We start from the raw sequence: 26,893 nt of genomic DNA, 5'->3' as shown, positions 1-26,893 counted from the left end.
GTTGCCAAGGGAATGCCACGCTGGCACTTTGTCAGCACCGATCCTAATTGGGGAAGGGTTGGTCATTCAGGTGACAGGTGAGCGTGGCCAATATTTGTGATGTGAAGCAGTAAGAAAACCCTATTACAGAGCTATTCAATAAGAAAGCCTTTTCCCTTTTCCATGGAAGATTCCGGTTTCCTGTTCTGCCAAGGGTATGGTGGAGAGGGATAGGATATCTGAATTCATGGTGACCTTTCAGAGGTCTTTCTCGAGAGGCTAAGGTCTACATCTTGTAGAATTTTTTTGAATTGCCTATAAAGACTATTTTTACCATCATTTTTTCCCACTAGAAAAAACACAGGATTTTATTGTTCTCCTGTTGAAGGGCAGGTCTTTGCAGGACGGGGGAGTGAATTTGACAGCAGGGAGGAACCCCTACTTGCCAGCGATGAGTGGGTTCCGCAGGACCACAAAGGCCGAGTCCCTGCGCAGGAGCCGTTCCTTGTGGACAGGCTTGGACTTCTTCTTGCCTCGCCACTCTCGGGCCCTCGGTCCACATCTCCCTCACTTCTCCAGCACCATGTCGCAGTGCCTGTCCAGCCATCACTCCGCCCAGGAGCTTCTTGTTGTTGCGACAGTTGGTGAGCACCTGGGTTGTTCTTGACCGACTGCGTGAGCACGGAGTGTTAAACTCTCCCTCCCCTGCTTCTGCAGCTCCTCCGGGGTCATCTCACTCGGGCTGTGGAGAAGGCTCATGGGGGCGTGGTTGCCTCTCAAAACGCTCCCATTCTCTGCATTGCGTCAGCCTCGGAAGAGAAATATCATTATTATTTTTATTTTTTTTCCAGACAAAGTTGGGTTAAAGAATATTGGTGGATATTGGGATAACTGATTCTTCGTATAGTAAGCCAGATAACAGTTATTTTAAGACATACTTTGCTACTTACGAATATGCTGTGCTACAGCCGTGATTCTTAGCCAGCTCTGCAGAGCATGGGGTGTGTGGTCGGGGCTCAAGGTCAGGGTCAGGGTCATGCTCATGCCCACCCCTTTGCTGACACTCGAAGTCTGATGAGAGCCGTTTCTCATGGGGCTCAGGGGAGGGCCCTGGCCAGGACTGTGGGCATCGGCAGCCTCTCTGATGTGTCAGGAGAGCCTGATCCAAGCTCTTGGGGTTAATAGCACAGGTAACTGCAAAGTATTTACATGGCAACCTTGAAATAAAGCTTTTTATTTAGTGACTTTCTGTATCTCTGAGTAAGTCGTCACCATAAGCAGGCAGAGTCTGGTATTACTAGTCTGTGTTTCTGTGGAATAAATTGGTTATAACCATTTATCACACTTTAAAAAAAACACCTTTTTTTGAGTAAATAAAACCTGTAAAGAGGGAGTGTAGCGAGGCTGGCGTGGCTCAGTGGTTGAGCATCGACCTATGAACCAGGAGGTCACAGTTTGATTCCTGGTCAGGGCATATGCCCTATATTGCCGGCTCAATCCCCATTAGGGGGCATGCAGGAGGCAGCCAATCAATATTCTCTTTCATCATTAATGTTTCTACCTTTCTCTCCCTCTCCCTTCCTCTCTGAAATCAATTAAAAAATAAAATATAAATGTAAAAAGAGAGGGAGTGTAGTCTTCCCAGTTCCCTTCCTGAAGTGGCTGACGTGTGCTCAGCATCCAGGGCCTGTGTCATGCTGGCCGCCCTGCCTTCGTGGCTCTCCTGGACACCGCCCTCCTGGCATGCGAGGCACTTCTGGGCTCAGGCTGGATAATCCTGCGGCTCCTGGCCCCCGTGTGCCTGTTCAAAGCCTGGTATCCTTACAAAGCTTCCTTACAAAGCTCTCATGGAGCCAGTTATTGGCTGTCTTATAAAGTCCTTACTGTGGGTTGATAGCATAATCGCTTTCCTGTTCCTTGCTATGTCCACATTCTGTTCATTGTGGAATTGCTGCCACTGAACTGGTTACCATGCACTGAGGACCTAATGTCCAGATGAGTGAGGGAGGGGCCAGGCTTGCAGACTTTTTTTTCATTGGGTGCCTGCCTTGTTCAGCTCTGTGCCAGCAAGTATTTATTGAGTCCCTACTAGGTGCTGGGCGCTGTGCCAGGTGTTAGGAGCAGGTAATTGAGATGTGGCCACGTCTTCAAGACCTCAGCATCTGTCCTGATGAAACCTTGGCTCCCCTTCCCCTCAGCAGGTCTTGAAAGCAGCGTGACTCCGGGTATCAGGTAGGGGGCCTGGCAGTGCCAGTGCTTCCTGTGAGACTGGCCGACCAGGGTCAGAACTGGAAAGCCATTCTGCTCCTCCCCTTCTCAACAACCTAGGCCAGTCTTTGTAACCCAATCTTGGACGTGTCATCCCATCACTTTTTGCCGTATTCTTGGTCCAGCCCATACCAAGGGTGTGAATCCCATAGCCCTGAGGGCTACCATAGCGGCTCCCCCCACTAGATAATTACATTTTCTGTTTTGGGGTGTGTGTTATATCTACTTCAGAGACTGATGATGGGCAAGGTTTCATGAAGCATAGCCCGCACTTAATTTGCCTGGTGACTCAGCAGATTTGTACAAGTTGGGCTCACCTCCATGTCTTACATCTGAACAGGTGGAGTTCTTTGAGCCCTTTTGGGACAGCGGAGAGCCCCGGGCTGGGGAGAAGGGCGCCCGAGGCTGGAGAGCGTGGATGCACCAGCAGGAGCGGGGCGGCTGGGTGGTCATCAACCCAGGTAAGGCCCTCGCAGCACGCGTGTGAGTTTTCCTTCTGGAACTTGTTTGTACGTCATCATGATTAGTTGTAGAAGCCATTAGCAATAGCTTAGGAACATTATACAAATATCAGTGTCAAAAGTACATTAGGTAGATGTCCCGGGAGCATAGACTGTTTTCCTCTTGCAGTGCTTCTCAACCTTCTGGCCCTTTAAATACAGTTCCTCATGTTGTGACCCAACCATAAAATTATTTTCGTTGCTACTTCATAACTGTAACGTTGCTACTGTTGTGAATCGTAATGTAAATATCTGATAGGCAGGATGGTCTTAGGTGACCCCTGTGAAAGGGTCGTTCGTCCGCCAAAGGGGTTGCGACCCACAGGTTGAGAACCGCTGCCTTAGAGCCTTTGAAGCAGGTGACCCCTCTCTGCATCACGCTTGCAGGTTTTGAGTTCTCTCAGGGGAAATGCTTCATTTTTCCTTTTCAGGCTCCTGAAGACCTGATCTTGTTGCTAATCCCCACCCCCATTTCGGTGTGTATTTAAGACGGTCTTTTTGTTTTCTGGGCAGTGTCCAGATCATTTGAAAATACATGCCTTTTAAGGAATACTATAAAATAATTATTAACTAGCACTTCTATAAATGTCATTCTAAATGACCCAAAGTACTTTCCAGAGTTACCCTCTAAAACAGCCCTGACCAGTAGAAATATAACTCAAGCACATGTGTAACTTCACATTCGCTAGTAGCCACCTAAAACAAGCAAACAGAAAAGAGGGGCAATTAATTCTGATAACGTGTTTTGTCTAACTAGTAGTAAAAACATTAATGTGTCAACATTTAATCAACATTAAGAAACTAATGAGGTATTTTGCATATTTCCCCATACGAACTCTTTGAAATCTGGTGTGTATTTTCTCTTTATAGCACATCTCAGTTCAGACCGGCCACTTTCTGGGGCTTGATAGCCACATATTAACGCTACCGTTTTGGCCAGTGCAGCTCTTAGCTATTCGGGAATTGCTTCACTCACCTGGTTTCATTGCATGTGTGAGGGAGAAAGCGGTGGATGGGCGCTCACCAGGCTCGGCCAGCCTCTTTTCACAGGTGTCACCTTCCAGCGTTCATCTGAGAAATGAAAACTTGGGATTGGCTGTGATCTGCCTGGCAGTGCAGAGCTGCAGGCCAGGTGGCATGTCTGTCACCTCTTAGGCGGGGCCCTTCAGGTGTCTGGGGTAACTTTGCCAGCACTTGTTTTCTGTGTAACTTTGAAGGTTGTTTTTTTTCCCCCCACTTAGCATAGTTCCCCTGAGATTCAGCCAAATTGTTGTGTGTGTCAATAGTTCATTCATGTTTATTGCCCAGTAGTGTTCCATGACATAGCTGTACCAGTTTGTGTATGTTGTCTCCAGTTTGGGGCTGTTGTGAATAAAGCTTTGCTGTGGGCATTAGTGGGTAGGGTTTTGTGTGAACATAGGTTTCCATTTTTCTGGCATCAGCACCTAAAAGTGCAATTGCTGGGCCTTATGGTGAGTGCATGTTTAATTTTATAAGAAACTGCCAAACTTCTCCAAGTGGCGGTACCATTTTACATGCCGTTTGTTTCTGTTTGAATGTGGAACTTTGCAGGTGATTCAGACTCTTGTCCTCTTCCATTCTGCATGCTCAGAGTCAGGAAACAGTGAATTAGAGGCGATCACTGAAGGGTAAAGGCTATCACTGAAGGATGTCTTGAATTGACATTTTTTGAAAGACGTGAACATAAGTCATAATCGTAAGGTCACTGGCTAAAAATTCTGATGGCTTAAGAAAATCTAAACCAATGTTGTCATTAAATGTCACTTAGCACTCTAGAATGGTGTCCAGTAGCAGCCACTGGCCACGTGTGGCTATTTTAATTAAAGTTAATTAAAATGGAATAAAATTAAAAACTCATTTCTTCTACCAGCTACATTTCAAGTGCCCTGTGGTGGTGGCTGCTCTGTCAGCACAGATATGGAACGTTTGATCGCCACAGAGAGTTGTGTTGGTCAGTGCTGTTCTAGAATGTGTGTCCTCATTTTCATTGGTGTGATAGCGTTAAAAATCATTTGATTTCAGCAGCTGACCTACCGCTGTTGGGGGGACCTTGATTGTGATTACAGGAGAGCCCATCGGTAAAGGCCACTGAGCCTTCCAGAGGCTGGGCCTAGGTAGCTCTTACCCATCTTGGCATTCCAGGGGCCACCACAGTGGCTGGCATGCAGGTTGATTGGGTGTTGATGGTGATGGTTTTATTTGCTGGTTAGTGAGCTGGAAGTTTTGTTCTTGCCTAGATGATGATGATGATGAACCAGAAGAGGATGACCAGGACATCAGAGATAAGACCCTGCCCAGGTGGCAGATCTGGCTTGCTGCTGAGCGGTCCCGAGACCAGAGGCACTGGCGGCCGTGGCGCCCTGATAAGACCAAGAAGCAAACCGAGGAAGACTGTGAGGATCCAGAGAGACAGGCAAGTACCCCACCCCAGGAGGGACGCCAGCCATGGGGTCTTTGCCTTCTCCCCATTCCCATTGGGTTTGGTGCCCAAAGAAGGTGTTGGGCTCTCAGAGCACTTGCCTGGCTTAGGAGATGCTAGCCTGGCTCTTGTTCTTGTCTGGAAACTTCCCTCTCACTGAAAACCAGGGTAGAATTTCATTGGCTGCTAGTGATGTGGGAGCTGAGCGGCACTTGACCAGGTAGTTCCTGCCCCTGAATAGGAGCGGTGGTCTTCCAGGTTGTTCAGTTACTTTTTCACATGGAAGTTGGAGGGCTCAGGGTTTAAAAACACAGAATCCCTGTCCTGGATTCTTTAACTGTGTCCACTTTCCCCGCCCTCCTTGTATCTTCAGAAACATGGCCGATAGGTTTGACTCCAGAAGACAAGGGGGACTGGATGTAAGGCCGTTAGGGGACAGTCGGCGTACAGCTAGTCTTACTGGAGAGGGAACCAGCAGTCAGCCTGCTGTGTGCCAGGCGTTTAACTCACGTTGGCTCTGTTACCGCCGTTGCCGTGAGACTCGGTACATGCTGCTCTGCCTCGTGGCCGCAGCTCTGGGAGCTTTCCTTTAAAATAAAGGAAAAGATTCTCTTTTGATACCTGGAATTGACCCAGTTTCACAAGATACATGTTATATTGCTTGGAATAAAATATAATAAGTATATGTTATATAACATGGTAGTATGGACTCAGAGTAGGGAGGCTTGTCAGTTTTGGAATGGTTTGTTGTCTGTGACCCTCCCTACCTGTTACATGCCTCGAGGGTGGAGCTGTTTGCCTGTTTTCTTCACTGCTGAACCCTCAGTGCTCTGTGAGGGGGCTGCCATGAGGCGAGTGTGCACGTGAGCTCCCTCTCCTGGCTGTAGCTGGAAGGTTCAGGGAGGACTGGGGTCTTTCTGTGGTGGTTGAGGGTTTTGCATTACCCTTCCAGCGTCAGTTCTCAAGGCTCAAAATCTGGGCAGTTTCCTGGAAGCTCATTTCTGGAGCACACCACTGCTGCCGGCAGTTTCTTGTCACTTAGCTTTCTCAACTCCAAGCCTGGAGATTTCTGATTGACTGATGGTTTTGATTAGTTGACTCCAGGTAGTCCTTTGCTCAGAGCCACAAAGACCACTCAGATGTGCAGGACCTTGGAACAAAGGGTAGTCTCCGTGGCCTTACATTTTAAAGTTTTACCTGAAGTCAGCCACGAACACTCACTGTTGGTATTAGGCTCTTAAAACTGCTCTCAACACAGTCCTTGCTCCTGTAGTTTCCTTCTTCCCTTACCTTCCTGCTGTTTATCTATTTTTAGCATATTTTTCATTTCCTGAAGCAATTTTGTACCAGAAAAACACAGAACAATAAAGTTATTCTTCTATCTTAAAAAAAATTTACACTTGTGACTACAAAGCAATTATGTGTCCTTTCAGAAGTGAATCATTCTAGATTTTCTATGAATCCAACAGGATATTTTGAAAATTTTTGGCTCCAGCCTGCTCATGGGCCTCCCTCCTTCTGAGAATCTCAGGAGTGTGGGAGCCCTACCAGCATTGCTAACTTCTCCTGCAGCACTCTGGGTTGTCTTGAGAGGCCTCCAGCTTTTTTGCATCTTGCAGAAAATCTAGCTCCTACCTGTTTAAAATTGTATGATGTTGAATCATTATACAATCATGTGAAGAGAATAGTGGGAGAATTGTGATGGTTTTTCTGTTTATTACAATAAATAAATAAACAAACAAACCGAGCTCCTGAACAGGTCCCTTTGTCTTTATTGCAGGTGCTGTTTGATGATATTGGACAATCTCTAATCCGACTTTCCAGCCAAGCTCTTCAGTTCCAGCTGATTGTGGCCTTTCTGCAGTTCTTGGGTGTGCCTGCTGGCTTCAGCCCTCCAGCCTCCTGCCTCTACCTGGCCATGGATGAGAACAGCATCTTTGATAACGGACTTTATGACGAACAGCCATTGACTGTTCTCAACCTTTCATTTTCTGGCATCAGCTGTGTTGGTCGCACGGACCAGTTGGGCTGCCGGCGCTGGACCAGGGGTCACAGCCGAGAGGGCGAGGAGTTCATCCGCAACATCTTCCACCTGGTGATGCCTTTGTTTTCCGGCAGGGAGAGGTCCCAGCTCTGCTCCTCCTGGCTACGGTACGAGATCGCAAAGGTAACTCTGGCCCCTCCACCCTGCGTGGGGACTTCCTTTTGTGTCTATTTATAAAGGCTCTTGGTGTTCTTCAGGGTCTGGGGCCACAGCACCTCCTTCGGGGACCCTAACGGCACCTGGTGTGTGGCTGCCCTTTCAGAGGGGCCGCAGCGAAGAGGAACGCAGGAGTGACTGGGCTATTTGTATTGATTCTTGTGTCACCAGATGCCTGTGATTATGTGAGCTCTTAGTGTTAAGAACCAAGCTTAAGCTTAAGCAGGGTTAGAGGATTTAGGGGCTTATTAAAATAGATAAAATAAGCTACTTACTCTGCTCTCTTATCTATGTATCTGCTAGAAATTTGTCTAGAATACTCTTCTGCCCTCTGCTGGCCAAAGTTAGTATAGAATCTTAACCCCCAGTGACATTTTAACTACAGATTGTACACACTAGGTTGTATTATCTCTATATATAAAAGGCTAAGTGTCCTCCCGGCCGGTTGCTATGACACGCACTGACCACCAGAGGACAGACAACGCAGGAGCTGCCATGATGCACACTGGCCATTTAAAAATAAACGGCACCATGGACCTGGAGCCCACAAAGCAACACTCGGCCTCCCCCAAATGGGACACAGGCCCCGCCACCACCCCGGAGCGACACCCCACCAAATCGCAGCCAACGCTGCCAAGACCCCATGGCGCAAAATGCGGCCCACAGCCCAGCCCAGAAATGGTCTCTGTGGGCGCCAGGTAATGACGTCACATAGCAACACCCAGCTTCTTCTCCCTCGTGACTAGCCTCCTTGGAGTTTCTTTAGCCCAGGAACATGACTTGTTTTATAGCCAGGTGCAAACATTTTGCACTTTAACCAAATGTTTGTGAAGCGTTGTCCTGTGTCTCATCTCATTTGATCCTCACAGAAGTCCTAGAGTAGGTAGATAGGAGACTCGGTGGAATCTTATTTTCTTTTCATTAGCCAGAAAACGGAGATTTAGAAAGCTTAGAAACTTGACCTGACTGAAAAGAAGAAAGAAATGGTGGACCTTGAAAATGACTTGTTTTTCTCACTGCACAGAATGTAGTCAAACACTGCTGCAGTTAAATATTTTACCCTTTGTTCTTCCTGCATGATCTACAATAATAATGTTTTGTGTTGATATTTACTGCTGTGTTGCTGACAATTACCTGAAAGAAAAGTTGGGGTGCTTCACTGGGCTGGAAAAAGTTTAGCTACATCAGAAAGCTGGTCTAATTAAGCAAGTTTATCTATATATATAAAAGGTTAAGTTGACGCATGCATGTGCGATACATATAAAGTTCTTGCTGGCGCCAATCACACGTGTGTGTTTCGATCTGTCATTGTCAGTCTTGAATTTGGTTGACACTTCTATTGTAGAGAAAGGGCGAATAGCAATATTAAAGTATTTCTTCTAATTAATTTCCTTTCAATGTGCACAAATCTGTGCACCAATTAAAGTATAAAATTGGGAGGCTGCCTCTTTGGAGAGGAACATTTAGGGTATGTGAGCCTTGTTTATAGCGGTTTCAGATGGAAACCAGGATGTTTCATATTGGGGTTCCTGTGGCATTAGTAAAAAATCCTGATTTGTGCCTTGGCTAGTGTGCTCAGTGGTTAGAGCATCAGGCCACGCTCCAAAAGGTCATGGGTTTGATTTCCAGTCAATAGCATGTACCTGGTTTGCAGGTTCGATCCCGGCCCCAGTCGGGGCGTGTGTGGTAGGCAACCAATTGATGTCTCACATCTATGCCTCTCTCTCTCTCTTTCTCCCCCCACCCTCTTTCCCTTCCACTCCCTCTAAAAATCAATAGAGGGGAAAAAATCCTGATTTGTTTCCCAGCTTAGAGAGCCTAAGTGTTCACCAAACATGTGGTGAAGGAAGAAAGTGTAGACGCCTCCTGTGGCTTTCTCAGGCTGGCAATACCCCGGGCTTGTTTAACATCATAGAGCACGTGGAGTTATTCTTTCCTTTTTACCTCTAGGTCATTTGGTGTCTGCACACTAAAAACAAGAAGAGGTTAAAATCACGAGGAAAGAACTGCAAAAAACTAGCCAAGAATCTCCTTAAGGAGCCAGAAAACTGCAACAATTTTTGCCTCTGGAAGCAGTATGCACATCTGGAATGGTTGCTTGGCAACACAGAGGACGCCAGAAAAGTTTTCGATACAGCGCTCAGCACGGCAGGGAGCGGGGAGCTGAAGGACCCTGAGGTCTGTGAGCTCAGTCTGCTCTATGCTGAGCTGGAGCTGGAGCTGGCGCCAGACACCAGAGTGGCCACCGCGGCCCGAGCTGTTCACATATTAACCAGGCTGGCTGAGAGCAGTCCCTATGGGCCCTACACTGGGCAAGTCCTGGCCATTCACATTTTGAAAGCTCGGAAGGCTTACGAACACGCACTGCAGGACTGTTTGTGTGAGGGCCGCGTCTCCGATCCCGCTGCCACTGCCTCCCTTAACCGCCTAGTTAGTGTGGTTAAATGCTTTATGCTCTTCCAGTATTTGACCATAGGGATCGATGCCGCTGTGCAGATATACGAGCAGGTATTTGCAAAACTGAAGGGCTCTCTTTCCCCAGAGGGCCCAGGCCTGGAGGCCAGTGCCTGCCCCCCAAGTGTGAGCAGTGTCCTCGAGGCTGTCACACTGATGCACACGAGCCTGCTCAGGTTCCACATGAAAGTCAGCGTGTACCCTCTGGCTCCTCTGCGGCAGGCGCTCTCAGAGGCTTTAAAGTTGTATCCGGGCAACCAGGTTCTTTGGAGGTCCTACGTTCAGCTTCAGAGCAAGTCCCACAGCGCCAGCAAGACCAGGAGATTCTTCGGTGCCATCACCAGGTCTTCGGAACCCTTGGAGCCTTGGCTGTTTGCCATTGAAGCTGAGAAAATGAGGAAAAGACTGGTGGAGACCGTGCAGAGGTAATCACGTTCATCTTGTTCATGTGTCCACACCTTTATGGATCGTGTGCGTGTCCCCTGCCCTCTGAGCCTCAGGGCACAGAAATGAACACGGCCAGTGCTTGGCATACTGGGGTGGGTTTAGGGCAGTGATGGCGAACCTATGACACGCGTGTCAGAGGTGACACACGAACTCATTTTTTTGGTTGATTTTTCTTTGTTAAATGGCATTTAAATATATAAAATAAATATCAATAAGTCTTTGTTTTACTATGGTTGCAAATATCAAAAAATTTCTATATGTGACATGGCACCAGAGTTAAGTTAGGGTTTTTCAAAATGCTGACATGCCGAGCTCAAAAGGTTCGCCATCACTGGTTTAGGGTTTATAGAAGAGACTGCAAAGAGCAGCATCCCGCAGGTGAGGCTTCTGTGGCCGGCTTCCTGGCCATTCCTTCTGGGACCCTGAACCTTGCTGATGGTGGTGGGTGGGGATGGTCAGGCCTCCAGTGTCTGAGACGCTGTGGGGAAAGCATGTGGGTAAGAGCCAGGCCTGGAGTTGGACTCTGGGTGCAAACCCCAGCTCTTCCATTCACCAGCTGTGTGACCTTGGACAGGCCACTTCGCCTCTCTGACAGGTTCCCGAGAAGCAAGGACGTGGTGTGTGACTTCTAGTCAGACTCGTGGTGGAGAAACCACGGAACCCTGGGCGCTGCCTTCCTCTGGCTTTGGAGGAGCGCATCCCATCTGTACTCCGCACCCCCAGCACCCCCAGCGCTGAGGGACAGCCCTGCCTCGGACAGGCTGTGAGCTGCTGCTGACCTTCGTTGTCACGAACACATGCATCTCTGCCTCTGTGCCTCTTGTGATGTCAGTGAGAGAACTTGTGCGGGGTTTCATGAGCCTTTGTCTTGCAGGGTAGATGGCAGGGAGGTCTACGCCACAATTCCTGAGACCGGCTTGACGCACCGGATCAGAGCCCTGTTTGAAAACGCGATCCGGAGTGAGCACGGCAGCCAGTGCCCCTTACTGTGGAGGATGTACTTGAGTTTTTTGGTAAGAAAGTACTTGGAGTTTTTGTTTTTTACGCAGGAAGTGCAGGTGTCCAGGGGCCCCGCGCGGGAAAGCTGGAGGCGCTTCCTTGTCCCTCGCCCTTGGACGGGGATAATGTCAGGGCTCCCGGGAGTTGCATGTAGCAGTTTTACTCGAGGTATTTGGTGGGAGGACAGGGAGGAGTAGTTGCTGGGCGTTTTGGTGTGAGGCTTCGTCAGTATTTAGGGACTGTTGTTGGCGGCCTCGGAGACTTTTACGTGGAGACCATACCTGCAGCTCTGCCCCTTTGGCAGCTGTGACTTCAGTCCCGTGCCTGGTCCCGGTTAGTGCCCCGAGACGTTCCCAGGTGCCCGAGGAGACACACTTTCACCATCACAGCCCCGCGGGGTCACAGGGTGCATGGGCGTCACCCACTGGTTAGATTTCAGCCCTGACGTAGGAACTGTACAAGGGTCAGGGTTTAAGATGAGGAAATTTAGAAGGTGGGCGCTGTAGTGAGAGGGAGCAGTTACATCCAAGGCCGTTGTAGAATAGGGAATTCCGAACAGAGAAAACCAGTGGTCTCACAGGCTTTCCCCTGGCCGAGACCCTCTGTACAGTCCAGCGGAAGTGTCTGTGGCCGGTTGACAATCGCAGAGAGCGGGTCCCCTGGAGGCCAGCCGGCTCATAGAAGCACCTGGCTTGCGGTGCAGGACCTCTGAGTCTCACAGACACGGTGGGTGAGAACTTGCTGTAGTAAACCTTCTTCCAAAAACGAGGGGAAAACATCTCAAGTTTAGTCAGTATTTTTGGAGAGGACATTGGAGTTCTTGGTTGAGTGAAGGAGGGACCGCTCACACTGGCCCTGGCGTGCGATGCAGAGGTCTAGCCCCAGAACAGCCGATGCTCATGCCAGGGGGGAAGCAGGAGTGTTCAGCCAGGGGCTCTGTGGGGGGACATGGGGAGGCTTGAACCTTTTATCACAGATGCTGGGTACAGCCCAAAGGTACAGTCTTGGTGATGGTGGGCGTTAACCTGAAAACATGGAAGAGGAAGTGAGCGGGCCTTGGGGGGCAGAGCTCCCGAGGCACAGATCGGAGTCTCTAGATGCCATTGCCAGGGTTTCCGGGAGGTTGGTCAGCAAGCCTCATGGATCCATGCTGGACGCCAAGCACCAGCCACTTGGCAGAGACCTGGCGTCCCCTAGAAGGTTCTGGGAATGAGTCTGGAGGAGGTGGGTGGGTGGGTGCAAAGTCCAGAAACACTTAAGCTCCATGAGGGACGTGGGGGGCCCCCGGGGGGTGCCGCCTGCAGCTCCGGCTCCCACTGGGCGTGGAGAGAGAGGGCGTGTCTGAGTCGAGACTAAGGATGTTATGCTTGGAGAGACCTGCTGAATGTCTGCACCTTCTCGGACTGAAATGCCTGCCTGAAGTTTCCGTTCAGTGTTAGCCATTCAGCAGTCCTGGCTCTTTTCTCTGAGAGAGTTTTCAGAAAACGGCATGTGTTAAAGCAGAGGTCTTCTCTGTGTAAAGCCATCAGCCTCACCACACACAGGGCCTCGGGTCCCAGGCACTGTTAGGAATAAAAGGCTGCGGGCCCACAGGGAGGAGATGCAGGCCAGACAGAAGTGTGAATGGTCGGTCAGCACTCCAGGCCTGTTGGTGGAGGAATGGACCCCACACAGCAGAGGCCCCGATCGCTAGCGTCCCCTGGTACGTAGACCCCACGGCTGGCTGCAGCTGAGGACCGGCGTGGGTCAGTGCAGGGGTGGTGTCTGTAGCCTGTCTACCTGCTTCAATTCATTTTTGTGTCCCCCTTCTTCCACCCCAGGTTTCGTTAGGAAATAAGGACAGAAGCAAGGGCGTGTTCTACAAAGCGCTTCAGAGTTGTCCTTGGGCAAAGGTAAGTTCTAAAGGGCATGGTATCTCCTGACATCTGAGGACCTTCCTGCCCCGTCAGTCCCCCGTGTCCGCCTGCCTGTCCCTGTCAGGGAGACGGGGCCCATCCAGGCCCCTCGGGGAACTGCCCTGTGCAGCCTGAGCCAGTGGGCACGCTTCCAGTCTCTGCATGGAGCGGGGTTCAGGGTGTTGCTGTGGGTTTCCCGGCGTTTGCCCAGAGGCTGCAGGCGTTGGGGTCTATGGCCCGTCTGCCCTGCAGAGTCCGGTCAGACACTGAGAAACCTGTGTGCCAACTGGACCCACCTGGAGTTGACTCCCTTTCACTGCCCCGAGGTCAGTGTCCTCTGAGGTGCTGCCGGAGTCAGGACAGCGAGGGGCTGCGGGCTGTGGAGGGGCGAAGGGCAGGCCTGCTGGGACGGAGTAGCTGGTGACCAGGCGGTGGCTCTCCTTCCTAGGCGCTGTACATGGACGCCGTGGAGTACTTCCCCGATGAGATGCAGGAGATCCTGGACCTGATGACCGAGAAGGAGCTCCGAGTGCGCCTGCCCCTGGAGGAGCTGGAGCTGTTGCTGGAGGACTAGAGACCGGGGATGGGCCACGCCTCAGGGCATGTCCCTGCCCTGGGAGCCGGGGGAGCACGAGGTGGGATCAGGTGTGCGAGCATGCGTGCCAGCAGACCCGTTTTTAAAGTTTTCTAGATAATTTATATCTAGTTCATCAGTCTCGTCTCTTGCACATTTTTTTGGATGTGCCAGTGACACAGAAGCCCTCGTTTTACATATTATAGATGCGCATCTTGTGTTTACATGTACATAGACAAGAACAGGGCAGTGGTAACCAAACCTACTGTGGTTGGCGTGTTTCCTCCTCTGCCTCGCCAGTGCACGGGTGAATGACCCGCTCAGTTGGCACCCATGGTCCTTGCCAAGTCTTGGGTTTCGCAGTCGTGATTAGAAAGGTCTGGTTACTCAACACCTGGACCTCCTCCCCCAGGGCTGGTTAGTAGAGCAGAGTCATTAAAACTTGGCCTGTATCAGGTGTGTTTAGAAAAGTGTTATTCCCTCAGCTTCCTGGTGATGCCTCCGCCGTGGACCAGCCTGTTAGAGATGTAGGCCCAGGCTCGCACCAGCTCTGCCGAGTCAGCATCTGCTCAGACAGGACCCCCGGGGACTCGTGTGCAGTGGGGAAAGCACAGCCCGAGGAGACAAGGAGCCCTGCTGAGGGGGCAGCACTGTCCCCAGCTCCTTCCACCAGACCCACCCCTGCCCGTGAGGCGTGCGGAGGTCCGCATCCTGAGCTGTGCACCAGGGCTGCTGAGGTGGAGGGGTTTTGTGAGGGCTGTCCAGTTGCTTTGGCTTTTTAAAGTCACGGTCTCTAGAATCGAAGAAGAAACATTTCTTTGGCAACTTATCCAGGAAAGCCAGTGTGTGGAATAGAACTCTGGCTACAGACGTGGACATTAGGTTGGGAAAAGGGGAGGGCAGTGTCTCAGAGCCCACGAGGATGTTGGCCAGCCAGATACTTGCTGCCCCACTTACTGGCTTTAAGACTAAACAGTTGCAAGGAAGAGAAGTGCAGGGTTTACATGGAGAAAAGGGGAGAAGCTGACACTTTTAGATGCTCTTGAGAAGGATGGTTTCTGAACCCAGGGACGAGGCAGGCAGGGCTGGTATGAGCTTCATCCCTGACCTTCCCAGATTTCTCTTATCAGCACCAATGCTGCCCAAGTGCCGGAAACCCACAGCCACAGGAACGCAGCCTTTGTTGCTGGAGCGTCAGCGATGGCTGGCACGTGGCTATGGGGTCACGTCTTCCCCACTGGCTGCGCAGCCACCACCCGCTCTGGGGCGTGATGTGAGGGCAGCAGGTATTGAAGGCTGCACTCTGATCGCCCAGAACAGAAGCTTCCCTGACACCCAATCCACCTGCCGAGCAGCGGGTGTGGATGCTCCAGACACAGGAGGACCGGCTTGAGAAAGAACTCGCTTTATTGGGAATGGAGCGCTGCACGTCGGGCTCCTGCAGGCGGTGCTCAGAGAGGTACACAGGGCACATAATGAAGAGCAACTGCAACGGGGTCCTCTGGGCAACTCCCCACCTCCTCCCTCCCCAGGGTCGGCACCCCTGACCACTTCCTTGAAGGCAACTGAGGTTCCCTAGAGATAGAGCCCCTCAGGGGTGCCTTCTTGTTTTTTATACAGAACATTTTCTTTCGATTTTTTGAAGTCTTCATTTGTGACTTTCATTCTACGTTCTCTCAAGGCCATGAGACCAGCTTCTGTACAGATTGCCTGTAAGAAAGAACGGTATGTTCAGAAAGTGAAATACTTTTTATTTTTATTCTAACAATTCAGAGAGCTATTTGGAAATAAGGTGGAAGACACTTGTTTTAAACACAAATTATTCTAGATTTATTTGGGAAAAGATTAGATTTTTAAAATGCGTTAAGCGTTGTAATTGTTTTCTCAAAGGACACGAGGCGGCTTAGACTGGAGTAACTAAGGAAGAGGACTGGCCAGGAAGGCAGGCTCCGGGTCTGTGCTGGCTCAGGTGCTAACCAGCTGTGTGGCCTGGCAGGTCAGTGAGTTCTCACAGCCCCACTTTAAAGGGAGAAATATTTCTCAGTAATAGATGATTTATACACGGAAATTTAGAGGTAACAGTGTGTGACCATTTCATTTACCAACAGGCATAAGAGAACATTTAGTAGAATGAATACATAATATTCACTTTAATATATTTACTTTTTTAATAATCACCTGTTACAAAACAGGATATAAACAATGAAATGATATAAACAATCCTAGCATTGAAGTTCCTATTTGGTTAAGGTTCAGCAGAAAAAACGTGTGCATAGAAAGATAAAGCAAACGGGTAAAATGGCAACATTTGGTAAATCGAAGTAATGGTATGTATGGGTGTTTACTAGTTGCAACTGTTATGAAGGCTTAAAATATTTCAAAGTAAAAAAGTTGGTGCAAAATCAAATTTCTGTTTTAAGAAGAGAGATTTTACTTCCCAACCAAGACACTAATGTAGTCTTAGAGATCCAAGGATATACAGCACAGGCAGCAGCATGAAAGGCCATGTCTGCATCCCACCCTACCTAATCTAACAAACCGGATCTTCCCATAAAGAGCAGGATGCAGCATATTCAGTGCTGCCAGGCCTTGTTCTAAATCCTGGTCACCTGGGAAGAACCATCCTAACTCATAAAGGGATGTGATCAAACAAGAGTCCAGCCAGCGCAGTTCTCACCTTGATGTCAGCACCAGAGAGGTCGTCCTTAGCCATGATCAAGTCGTCCAGTGTCACGTCATCAGCCAGCGTCATTCTGCTTGTGTGGATCTGAAAGATGCGCTTCTTGGTCTTTTCATCGGGCAGGGGGAACTCGATCTTCCTGTCGATGCGGCCTGTAAGTACAGAGGCTTCAGTCGCAGCTCTGTGCAGCCCCGGCTGTGCTGCGCCTGTCTCCTCATGTGCAGTTTCAGTGTCCTCTGGAAGGGGTCCAAATCTTAAAAGGTGAACACTCACCTTCCTAGTTTGTAAGTTTCTATGTTTGAATTCACTTATGTTCTCTGCTACCTCCAGAAACAAATGAAAGGAATGGTTCCTGAATGGCACATTTAGTGCAAAAGGACAGATCAGTCCGGTTAAAAAAATTATGAAGAGAGTAAAGAAATTAGCTACCACTGCTTTCACTGCTAAATGAATGCAAAAACTGAGCCTAAACTATTATATGAATTACTTCTTCATTTCTTCAGGAAAAAAGTCCTTGAGGCTTAAAAGGGAGTACCCGGGAAAGAAAAGATCACATAACATTGGAATTCAAAAAGCCACACTGCACAGACTATATCATGCTTTTGTCTATAACCTCAAGGTTACTCTAAATTTCAGTGCAATGTTGCCTTTACATGTATCATTTTATAATCTCATAAGCTCCCCGAACTACATGTAAGAAGCACAAATACACAGACAGCTATTCTCCATGATGAGGCAAAAGCAAATGTGACCTGGTCTGATCAGTGCTGGGTCCAGAGTTTCTATTCGGTTTGTGGCCATAATGACTTTCACGTCTCCCCTTGAATCAAATCCATCCAACTGGTTCAACAGTTCCAACATTGTTCGCTGAATTTCTCTCTCACCACCGGAATTTGAGTCATATCTTTGGAAAAAAAGGAGAAGGAATGAAGACCCAACTGATCTGCTAACGGGAAATTACAGCAAAAAACCCAACCCAACAGCCAGGTTACACAGCTCATTATTTTCTTTGTAGCAGTTTTCATTGCCAAAGTTTTCTCTCCCGGTTTGGTGTCCCCCAACCTGCTGAGTGCTCCCTGAGGCCAGAGGCTTGTTTTCATGGCTGTGTCCCCAGAGTCTAGACGGAGCCTGGCTCAGAGCAGATGCTCAGGGTGTGGTTACTGACCGACCAATCTTCAGGTTCACAACCACCCAGTAGGTGGAAGAGCAGAGCCTACAGCATCAGGGAAAACCAGAGTAGGAACTGTGGCAAACAGAGGCCACAGGGAGTGCTCAATGACCACTCCGAGAAGAGCTACAAGGTTTTTCCCTCTAAAGCAGTTCTCAACCTGTGGATCGCGACCCCTTTGGCAGTCGAATGACCCTTTCACAGGGGTCGCCTAAGACCATCCTGCATATGATATTTACATTACGATTCATAACAGTAGCAACGTTACAGTTATAAAGTAGCAACGAAAATAATTTTATGGTTGGGTCACAACATGAGGAACTGTATTTAAAGGGCCAGAAGGTTGAGAACTACTGCTCTAAAGGATACAAAACAGGTAAAAGAAAGTCTACCTTTTTGTCCCAATGGCATCAATTTCATCAATAAACACAATGGATGGTGCATGTTCTTCAGCAACTCGAAACAATTCCCGAACGAGCTTGGGCCCGTCGCCCAGGTACTTCTGAATAAGTTCAGAGCCAACCACTCTCAAGAAAGTGGCTGAGGTTTGGTTTGCTACTGCTTTAGCCAGTAAGGTTTTACCTATTTTAGATTAGAAAGACAAAGGGAAAAAATCCTCAGACTCTGTCATTACCATCTTAAGTGGATATTAAAAATGGACAGATTCCTATGATGAAAAGGCGTGCCACCCTCTTGGGTACATGATTTTAAGTCAATCAAATAACCTTCCTCCTTTGTAATTTACATAGCAATGAAATGCTAAGTCCTGGACTGCACAATTCACACAGGTCAATTACATATATACTAGAGGCCCGGTGCACGATGGGGGCCGGGGAAGGGACCACGGGAGGCTGGCTCCAGGGTGTGTACCGCCAGTCTCGGCCAGTCGCTGGCCGGCGGGACCCCAGCAGCAAGCTCACCTACAGGTCAGAGCATCTGCCCCCGGTGGTCAGTGTGCATCATAGCGACTGGTCAAACGAACGGTCGGACACAGCATATCAGGCGTTTATTATATAGGATTTTTTTTTTTTAACCTTCATGCATTTATTCACCCAATATGAATATTCAGTGCCAGTGGGCCAGGAGAATGAACCTAATCTGAACAGCACAGGGTAGGTTTTAAATCATGACTCTCCGCTGTGGCTCTGGTGCATGATCACACTCCAGACGACACATCGGAATCTTCAGGGAGGGGCCCAGACAACCAGTGTTTCTAAAGTTCCCAAGGTGATGCCAATGCACAGCCAAGGTGAAGCACCCTCTTTTATTGAGCTCTTCTTACAAACTAGTTCCAATAGACTCACACTGCTTTTACAAATATTTGAAGGCATTATATTTTACAGCATATACTTCTACTGTGTTTGAGTATAGGAGTTTTGGGGAACTGTTCCTAATATTGTTTTTTTTTTTAACACACTGACTCTGTGCAGTCTACAATTTCAAGTCCTAAGTTCAGTTTCTTCGTGCATCTATTATACAGATAAATACACTTTTTTATGTAATAGGTATTTTTCCAGAGAAGCTGCTTATTCCAAAATTGCAAAATATTGCTTAGAACACCGTTTTAAACTAAGGACTGTGTAACTAACGCTGCTGCTCAAGTTGAGCTGAGTGCCTGGAAGTGTCACACCCACAGCACACATACCTGTGCCCGGTGGCCCATAGAGAATGACCCCCTTAGGGGGCTTTATACCCATCTCTTCGTAATACTCAGGGTGAGTGAGAGGAAGTTCCACAGATTCCTACAGGAAACAAACACTACGTAAAAGTGAAAAGCTTTTTTACTGAAATCACCACCACAGTCATGAACTGGCATCACAAGCATGTCTCACTTGCAACAAAAAATAAGCTAAAATTTCAATTACTCTTGTTGGAGACAACGTGCTTGACGTCACTAGTAGCAAGGACACAGTGAAGAAGACACCCACCCCCTCTCTTCCTAATGGCACCCCATTTCCCCTTCCCTTCTTTGTAGAAGTCAGCCTTGAATAACATCTAAAACTTCCTCAGCAAATGAAACTTAAAAATTCACAGACAGGAACTGGCAAGGCTTTCTGATTGCTGTTACCACCAGTGAGATCTGTGAGAGCTCTGAGGGACTTCTCTTCAGATGAAAGAACCTGCCAAGGACTGGCCCACAGCCATCCCGGGTGATCCCTCCCCGAACCCCAGGCCCAGGGCAGGGAATATGTTCCAGACCCCACCACTGTGTAAGTGTGTGCCACGCACCCTACCCCACACCTCACTGGCTGAAGTCAACACAATGGGACCATTATATACTCACACAGAGAATCATTAAACATTGCATGCAAAAAGTATTAAGCTGCAGCAAGAACTATCACAGAATTAGTTACTTCTATTACCTAACTCGGTATTCACAAATATAAAACACCACAGCTGGTAAGCTCTGAGTCAGTTATTGGTCTGATCAATAAAGAAAACAAAATATGCAAAACAACTCCAAATATCCTAAATGAGAGACCAGAAGTCTAAAGACCCAGCACTGGTTCCTAGACATACCTTAATCTCCTGGATTTGGTTGTCCAACCCCCCAATGTCGGCATAGGTCTCCTGCGGGGCCTTTTCCACCTTCATCACCGTGACCAAGGGGTCTGTGTCATCCATCAGCACCCCTATCACAGCATGCACCTAACAGGGAACATTATGCTTCAACACAGGATGTGAGGCTCACACATTCATTACAACCAAGCAACGCTGGTCACAGAATTTGACTGTGGAAGATGTACTTACATGGGACGGGTGGGCAGATCTACAAGAAAGGAGAAAGCTTTCTCTGAGACTCAACTCACCTTGTGGTTGAGCAGGACGGAGCAGCCTGGTTCCAGCAGGTCCTTGTCCACAAAGGAAAGAATGCTGACGTAGTGTTCTGAGCCCACAGATGTAGACACGATGGCGTGATTGTCATCAATGATCTCTTCCAAGGTCCCCACTGACATCGGAGTCCCCCTCAGGTCATCTACCTTTGATCTTTCCTCCTATGGAAGAGTATGTCAAGAAGGAAAAGTAGATTAGGCCTAAAAAAGCAGATGAGTTCAGAGTTCACTAGATTTACAAAGCAGTTGGCACATTTATTTATTACTAGGGGCCTGGGGCGGGCCCATCGGTCTGGCCTGCGCCCTCTCGCAATCCAGGACCCCTCAGGGGATGTTGAAGAGCTGGTTTTGGCCTGATCCCTGTAGGCCAGGCCAAGGGACCCTCCTCCCTCCTCTGGGTCTGGGGTGCAGGTGAAGTAGATTCGAGGCTGACAGTGCCCCAGCAGCAACCTAACCCACGACTGATCCACGAGGAATTGGGCTCCCTCCTCTACGGGTCGGAGCGTCTGCCCCCTGGTGGTCATTGTGCATCATACCTACCATGTGAACAGTCAGACGGTTGCTTAGGCTTTTATATATATAGATTACTTTTTGTTACTCCTCACTGGAGGATATTTTTCCCATTGATTTGGGGGGGGCAGGGGTGGAGAAGCATGAACATGAGAGAGACACATCGACTGGATGCCTCCTGCATGTGCCCTGACCAGGGCCAGGAATGGAGCTTGAGCCTGCAACAGTTAAGGTACAGGCCCTTAATTGCGAGCCAACAGTCTAACCACTGAACCACACAGGCCAGGGCACAGTTGGTGCTTTTAAAAGGCAGCTAATAATGAATCATCATAAAAGCCTGAAAGATTCAACTACTTGAATTTCATTTATCCACAGACAGTTTTAAGGTTTAAATAGAATTTAATTTGTAAAAATGAAAGCTACAATAATTTCTCAATTTACCTCTTGCTTTTCTTCTAAAGGCTTCATTTGTTCCTGATTTCTAATGAATTCTTCCTCCATGAGAAGATAGTCTTTAATTCTTTCTAACTTCAATAATTTTAACCGGCACTGAGTGTGAGGTGTCACTGTAATTAAAAAAATAAAGTTTTATTATACTTGAAGCTTGAAGTTAGCAATTGTTTACTCTTTTTTTAAATTGACACTATGTCCTCATTCCCCCCGTTTGCCCACCTCCACCCAGCCTTCCCCCCTCACTTTATTCTTGAGAGAGATTGAAAAAAGGCTTAAAATAAGTTCACTTTAGTTGGACAGACTCTGAAAGTTAAAAGTTTGGTGACCCTAATTAAGCAGGTGCCTAAATGCAAAGGGGACAGGGATTTTGCAGTTATAGGCAAGCCTGTAAACATGGGATGAGGACTGTGACCAATCAGCTAATATATAATGAAATCACTAACCGAACTGTGTGTGTATATTAAAAAGTCATAGATGCAGAAGGTAAGTTTGCTTTGGCTTATTATTCCCCACAGTGCTAATGGGTACACATAATGTGCAGTCCGTCCACCCCGTTGCACACTAATGTAATTCATCTCCCTTTGTAGGACTGTAAAATACTAGTGATATTAACATGCACTAAACATTTTTTCCCCACACTCTTTTGTACTGTTTCTCTTGGCTTCGCTTCTTAATATTTATATAGATAAACCTTTTCTTTTGTGGTGTTGGGTTTCCTGACTTCTTCAAAAGGTCTCTCCTCCCCTAAGGTTAATGAATTATTCCTGGAGTTATCATTTATTTACTTATTTTCATATGTATATCTATAATCCATCTGGCAAAAAGCAAGGGGTCTATTTTCTTTCAATAGCAAATAAATAACCCAGCATCTTTCCACAGAACTAAAATGTCACCTTCGCCGTATATTAATTATCCATGTAACCTGACTTCCTATGCTCTTCTGATGACCTGATGATCTATTCTTTTTTTTTAAAAATATATTTCTTTATTGATTTAAGAGAGGAAGGGAGAGGGAGGAAGAGATAGAAACATCAACGATGAGAGAGTCATTGATTGGCTGCTTTCTGCACTGCCCCCACTGGGGACCAAGCCCGCAGCCCGGGCATGTGCCCTTGGCCGGAATCGAACCCGGGACCTTTCAGTCCCCAGGCCGATGCTCTATCCACTGCGCCAAACTGGCTAGAGCAAATTCCTTGACTTTAAAATAGGGTTCACATACTTACCCTGCTAACTCAGTTGATTTGATTATCAAAGAAAAATCAAGCAAATGACACAAATTGCAAAACATGGAAAAACAAACTTCCCACTCATCTTTCCTTCTTTCTCAGACCAGGATGGAAATTCTCACCCCAGCTCTAAAATCCTCACAATACCTTCGCCCGGGGAGAAAGTGTGGCAGAGCTGTAGAGACAGGCCGCAAGACAAACGAAAAACAACCCGTCTGGATTTCCTCTGCTTTACTGTGGCACCATCTGTCCCCACACTAGCACGAAGCAGCAAAGAATGGGAAAGATTCAGGTGCTCTGATGATCTATTCTTTATCAATGCCATATTGATTCATTACAGTAGACTGATGGCACATTTTTTACTGTCTGACTCATTTCTTAACCAGGCAATATTTTAAAAATTATTTCACCTAAGCAGGAAGGGACTGGTTTAGATAGGGGCAGGGGAGGTATTTGAGCTCAGGCCTAACGGGGTGAGAGGCAGGCAGCCATAGGAAGGACTGGGGAAGAACATTTTGAAGCAGCGGGCAAGGCCCTGGCGTGCAGAAGAGTCAAAGAGCACAAGGCTACGAGAATCACCAGCAAAGGGAGTGATGGGGCTAAGGATGGACACGTGGGCCGGGCCACCTGGTCTGAGTTTTATTCTATGTTGTATAGGAAGCCATTGAAAACCTTTATGTTCAGGCACCATAGGATGTGAATTCTAACACAGTGGCATTCCTTTGCTTCATACAGTAAATGTGTTTCTAAGTTACTCAAGCTCAGCCTGAGTTTTCTACTGTAAAACTACTTTTAGTAGATTAGAGGAACTGGTTCAAGATTCCTAAAGTGAGATAGTCATGTAACTGTTAAACCCAAAGTACAGCTTGTATTCCAACCTAGAGGCATGCCGCACACAGGAGTCAGACAGAATACAGTCCCGGGGCTGGAGCTCCAACCGCGCCCATCTCCCGTCTAAGCTACACACACAGTCCATTCCCCTAGGAAGCGGAAAGACAGCAGGGAAGAACCATGTCATTACCCAGTGGCAGTTTGCTGGCAGCATCTGGTCCCTTGGTTTTCTTCTTCTTTTTCCCCACTCTGGTTGGCACGGGAGGTTCATATTTCTTCTTCTTGTCCTAGAGTTTTCAGAACAGCAGGGGGAAAAGAATCACACAAATCATATGAAAACACAAACTTATTTCTGTAGGATCATTGTCTATTTCCAGGTGACATGATTTTCCTTATCTTTTAGGATACTATTACAAACTGTTCTTTAAAAAAACACACTAGGTTTTATATTTCTGCAATTTTAATATGTGAATGTAATTGGTCTTTCTTTTTATAACATACAATGATAGATTATTCAATAAGGAATAGAGAGGTTAGAATTCAGTTATATTCCAAAAGTTTGAGTTGATATAACTTGAGACAATTCTTCACATCTCAGGAAATTAAACACTAAAATTAGAAGCAATTTATTTTAACACTCCTCTAATGTGTAAATTACTTTTACACATTTAAAAGTCATTAATTCATAAACACATATGTGACAGGTCAATAACCTTTTCGAAAACATGTAAAGGGCACTGTATCTGTAGGCCAGGCTGGGTTAAATAACTATAAGATTATTTATCTTACATTTTAAGATCCATGAATCCCCAAATTATGCACTGAGATCCATGACATTTCCCACAAGTTGTTCACAACACGAACATATCTGGCTTCATATTTACCTTGTCATCCTTCTTGCCACCTCCAGGACCATGACCACCACTCTGACTCTGACCCTGGGGGTGAGGGGGGAAGAGGTATACATTCAGAATATGATCACTTCAAAAGAACACCCTTCTCCTTTTCCTGAAGCTCTAAGACACTGGCAGCACTTCCCCCTCATTTTAACATCTCTGAACTGGAGATGCACTTGCAGTCAATGAGCACATCGGGCATGGCACCATTTATTTTTCCGAAAAGCGGTTAGTAGCACAACGGTACACCTTGTCACTGCATAAATCAAGGACAACTCCATCAACAAACAGACATCATTAATGTATCATAACGAGGCCAACATTCCAGACACACACCCTTCTTGGGAAGGTAGAGAGTTTGGTACAGATTCTTTAATATAAAACTACCACCAAGAGTATATTTTGTGAAATTAGGCCATGAAAACTAAATCATTTTCCCTTTCAACAATGATTTATTAATAATTTACTCCTCACTAAGATAACACCAGACCCAGGAGACTTCCTTTCAACAGCAGCGTACACACCTACCATCCCTAAAGCCTGGGCACTCGCGCTGCCTTTTCCCCCAAACCTGAAAGGCTGAAGCACCTTAAGGCTTCAAGAACTTAAGTGTATTAATAATAAGCTTCAGCGGGATTTCTGATTTTAAAAGACCCTTCAGTTACAGGACAATGCATACACAGAGCAATGTCTCAGAAAAGACTGCATTTTAAACAAGTCATAGTGAACCTGACTGGGGGGCCCCCTCTCGGTCCCCTCAAATCACTTCTTCATCGGAACCTCTAAATACACTGCCAGCTTCACCATCAAACAAAACTACCGTATCACGGTTACCCAAAGGCGCTAGGGCCAAATATATATCCCATGTGCAGCCTTTTTAAAACGCTGTGCTTTATTCCGAAGACGGTAACCAAGGGCTCTGAGAAACGTTGGGAAACAGTTATAGTGCAACAGGCTGCCCAAGTGCTGGGTCTTTACAATCACTTATAATAAGGAAATCTGCTGGGGGCTGGGCAGCTCGTGTGTGTGGGGTGCTTACTGTGTGCCGTCTGTACAGACCTTTTCCTTCACTATCTCGTCAATTCCACACAGTCCTTCAAGGCGGGCTCACTATTCCCACTTTCTAGACAGGAACTAAACAAGCCTAAGAACATGGCATTAGATGCATCCAGGCTTGAGTTCCGACTCCATCACTAATAGGCCAGTGACCTCAGGTACGTCAGGGCACCTACCAGAGCCTTGGGGTCCTTCACGGGAAAGCCCGGAGGATCCTAGCTCCTAGCTGTTGCTGACAATGAAGTAGCATAATGATCTATAATGATCCACTTAGTATTCACGTGATGCAGTAACTACTCACCAACACAGTATCAGTGAGTCAGAAACGCCAGGGTCAGCATTTTAACTGCTGGTCTGGTCACAGATCTGACACTGGACTCCATCTGCTCACTCTCTTGCCCACTCCTTATCTCCGCTTCTGTCCAGGCCGTTGTGTCTTATTTGGACTCAGCCTCTCCCCTGAGATTCCCGCCTCCAGTTTCCCCCTCACCTATCCAGCTACCACCTTCGAAAACAAGCAGCCGATCCTTTAATTCTCCTTAAAGGCCTGCAGCTGCTCCCCAGCATTTGCGGTGTAACACCCAACCCTTCGGCTTAGCATGCCGGGCCCTCCACAAACGCTGCAGGTTCCTCTGCTGTTCAGACAACCTTCCCAGGTTCATCGACTTCCTCGTGATCCAGCCGGTCCTGCCCCCTCGAGGACGCTTTCCTAAACAGACCCCACACTTCTCTGTGTCTCAGTCTCCGTTAACAGACACACCACATGCCACGCCGGGCGCTAACGGCCTCAGGGCCTCACCTCATTCTTACAGACACCTCGAGCTTGGTACCATCATTACCTCGAATTTACACACAAAACAAAACCACCGAGGCCCAGAGAAGTAAGGCATGTTGTAAGGAACCACACTCAGGTCCCCTGGAGGCCAGTCTGTGTGTGTCTCCATCACATGGACAACGAGTCCATCGCAGAAGGGGCCCAAGAAAAGCCCGGCAGGGTTTGCCTCCAGCACAGCCACTTCCGGTGTCCGTCTCCTCCTTGGTACCGTGAGGATGAGAACTGCCTCACTTGTGAGGAATATGAGGAAATGCTGGGCAAGCGCCTGGCACAGGCTTCAACAGCACCCCAAGTCCCAGATGACCCCCACGGCTCGGGGCCGCCTGCCTGCTGTCGGCGACGCGGGCTGCACGGTCCGCCGCAGGCCCTTTGCTCCGGGACACGCGTTTCCCCGTGGCACAGCTCCCCTCCCGCTGGATTGAGCTCCACGCTCGCACCTCGCCTCCCGGGGGGGGCCGACCCCCCGAGGGGCCCTATGAAACCGCCGTCTGCCAGGCCGCCCCAGGAACCCTCTCCACCCGGTCTGGGGAGAAACTGGGGGATTTCTTTCTCTGTGTTCCCTGCCTCCCCCTAGAAGTTAAGCCCCGCGAAAGGTAGAGAAGGGACATTCAGGCTTAAACACCTGTACCCCCGGTGGTCTAAGAAAAA

At 48.0% G+C, this 26,893-nt stretch overlaps 2 protein-coding genes, 1 non-coding gene and 1 pseudogene across 5 annotated transcripts in view; 1 reads left to right on the top strand and 3 right to left on the bottom strand.

The window, feature by feature from the left end:
- NRDE2 (NRDE-2, necessary for RNA interference, domain containing) overlaps window positions 1–14,017 on the top strand; it is a 35,726-nt gene extending 21,709 nt beyond the window's left edge. For both annotated transcript variants that reach the window (XM_006101676.2, XM_023765118.1), the window contains 7 exons: window positions 2,588–2,708; window positions 5,006–5,181; window positions 6,968–7,354; window positions 9,338–10,266; window positions 11,163–11,301; window positions 13,108–13,179; window positions 13,631–14,017. In XM_006101676.2, coding sequence (XP_006101738.1) covers window positions 2,588–2,708; window positions 5,006–5,181; window positions 6,968–7,354; window positions 9,338–10,266; window positions 11,163–11,301; window positions 13,108–13,179; window positions 13,631–13,756 — 1,950 coding nt within the window. In that variant the 3' untranslated portion in view covers window positions 13,757–14,017. The remainder of the gene's footprint in view (window positions 1–2,587; window positions 2,709–5,005; window positions 5,182–6,967; window positions 7,355–9,337; window positions 10,267–11,162; window positions 11,302–13,107; window positions 13,180–13,630) is intronic.
- LOC106699340 lies at window positions 334–5,002 on the bottom strand (annotated as a pseudogene).
- Window positions 14,018–15,145: 1,128 nt separating the features above from the next.
- The window catches only part of PSMC1 (proteasome 26S subunit, ATPase 1), a 12,567-nt gene continuing 819 nt past the window's right edge, over window positions 15,146–26,893 (bottom strand). Inside the window, exons 2-11 of one of the 2 annotated variants that reach the window (XM_023765119.1) lie at window positions 24,343–24,396; window positions 23,649–23,745; window positions 21,390–21,514; window positions 20,415–20,600; window positions 20,125–20,253; window positions 19,250–19,346; window positions 17,997–18,186; window positions 17,189–17,340; window positions 16,434–16,672; window positions 15,146–15,466 (exon numbers count right to left, since the gene is read on the bottom strand). In XM_023765119.1, the coding sequence (XP_023620887.1) occupies window positions 15,332–15,466; window positions 16,434–16,672; window positions 17,189–17,340; window positions 17,997–18,186; window positions 19,250–19,346; window positions 20,125–20,253; window positions 20,415–20,600; window positions 21,390–21,514; window positions 23,649–23,745; window positions 24,343–24,396 (1,404 nt within the window). In that variant the 3' untranslated portion in view covers window positions 15,146–15,331. The remainder of the gene's footprint in view (window positions 15,467–16,433; window positions 16,673–17,188; window positions 17,341–17,996; window positions 18,187–19,249; window positions 19,347–20,124; window positions 20,254–20,414; window positions 20,601–21,389; window positions 21,515–23,648; window positions 23,746–24,342; window positions 24,397–26,893) is intronic. The other variant, XM_006101675.3, reaches the window with a different exon arrangement.
- On the bottom strand, window positions 22,790–22,923 carry LOC111828477. The gene has a single exon (XR_002832363.1). It is a non-coding gene; the product is annotated as a small nucleolar RNA SNORA55 (small nucleolar RNA).

Source organism: Myotis lucifugus, unplaced genomic scaffold (genome assembly GCF_000147115.1).
Source record: "Myotis lucifugus unplaced genomic scaffold, Myoluc2.0 scaffold_377, whole genome shotgun sequence".
NCBI lineage: Eukaryota > Metazoa > Chordata > Mammalia > Chiroptera > Vespertilionidae > Myotis > Myotis lucifugus.
This window is presented reverse-complemented; position numbering and strand designations above follow the sequence as displayed.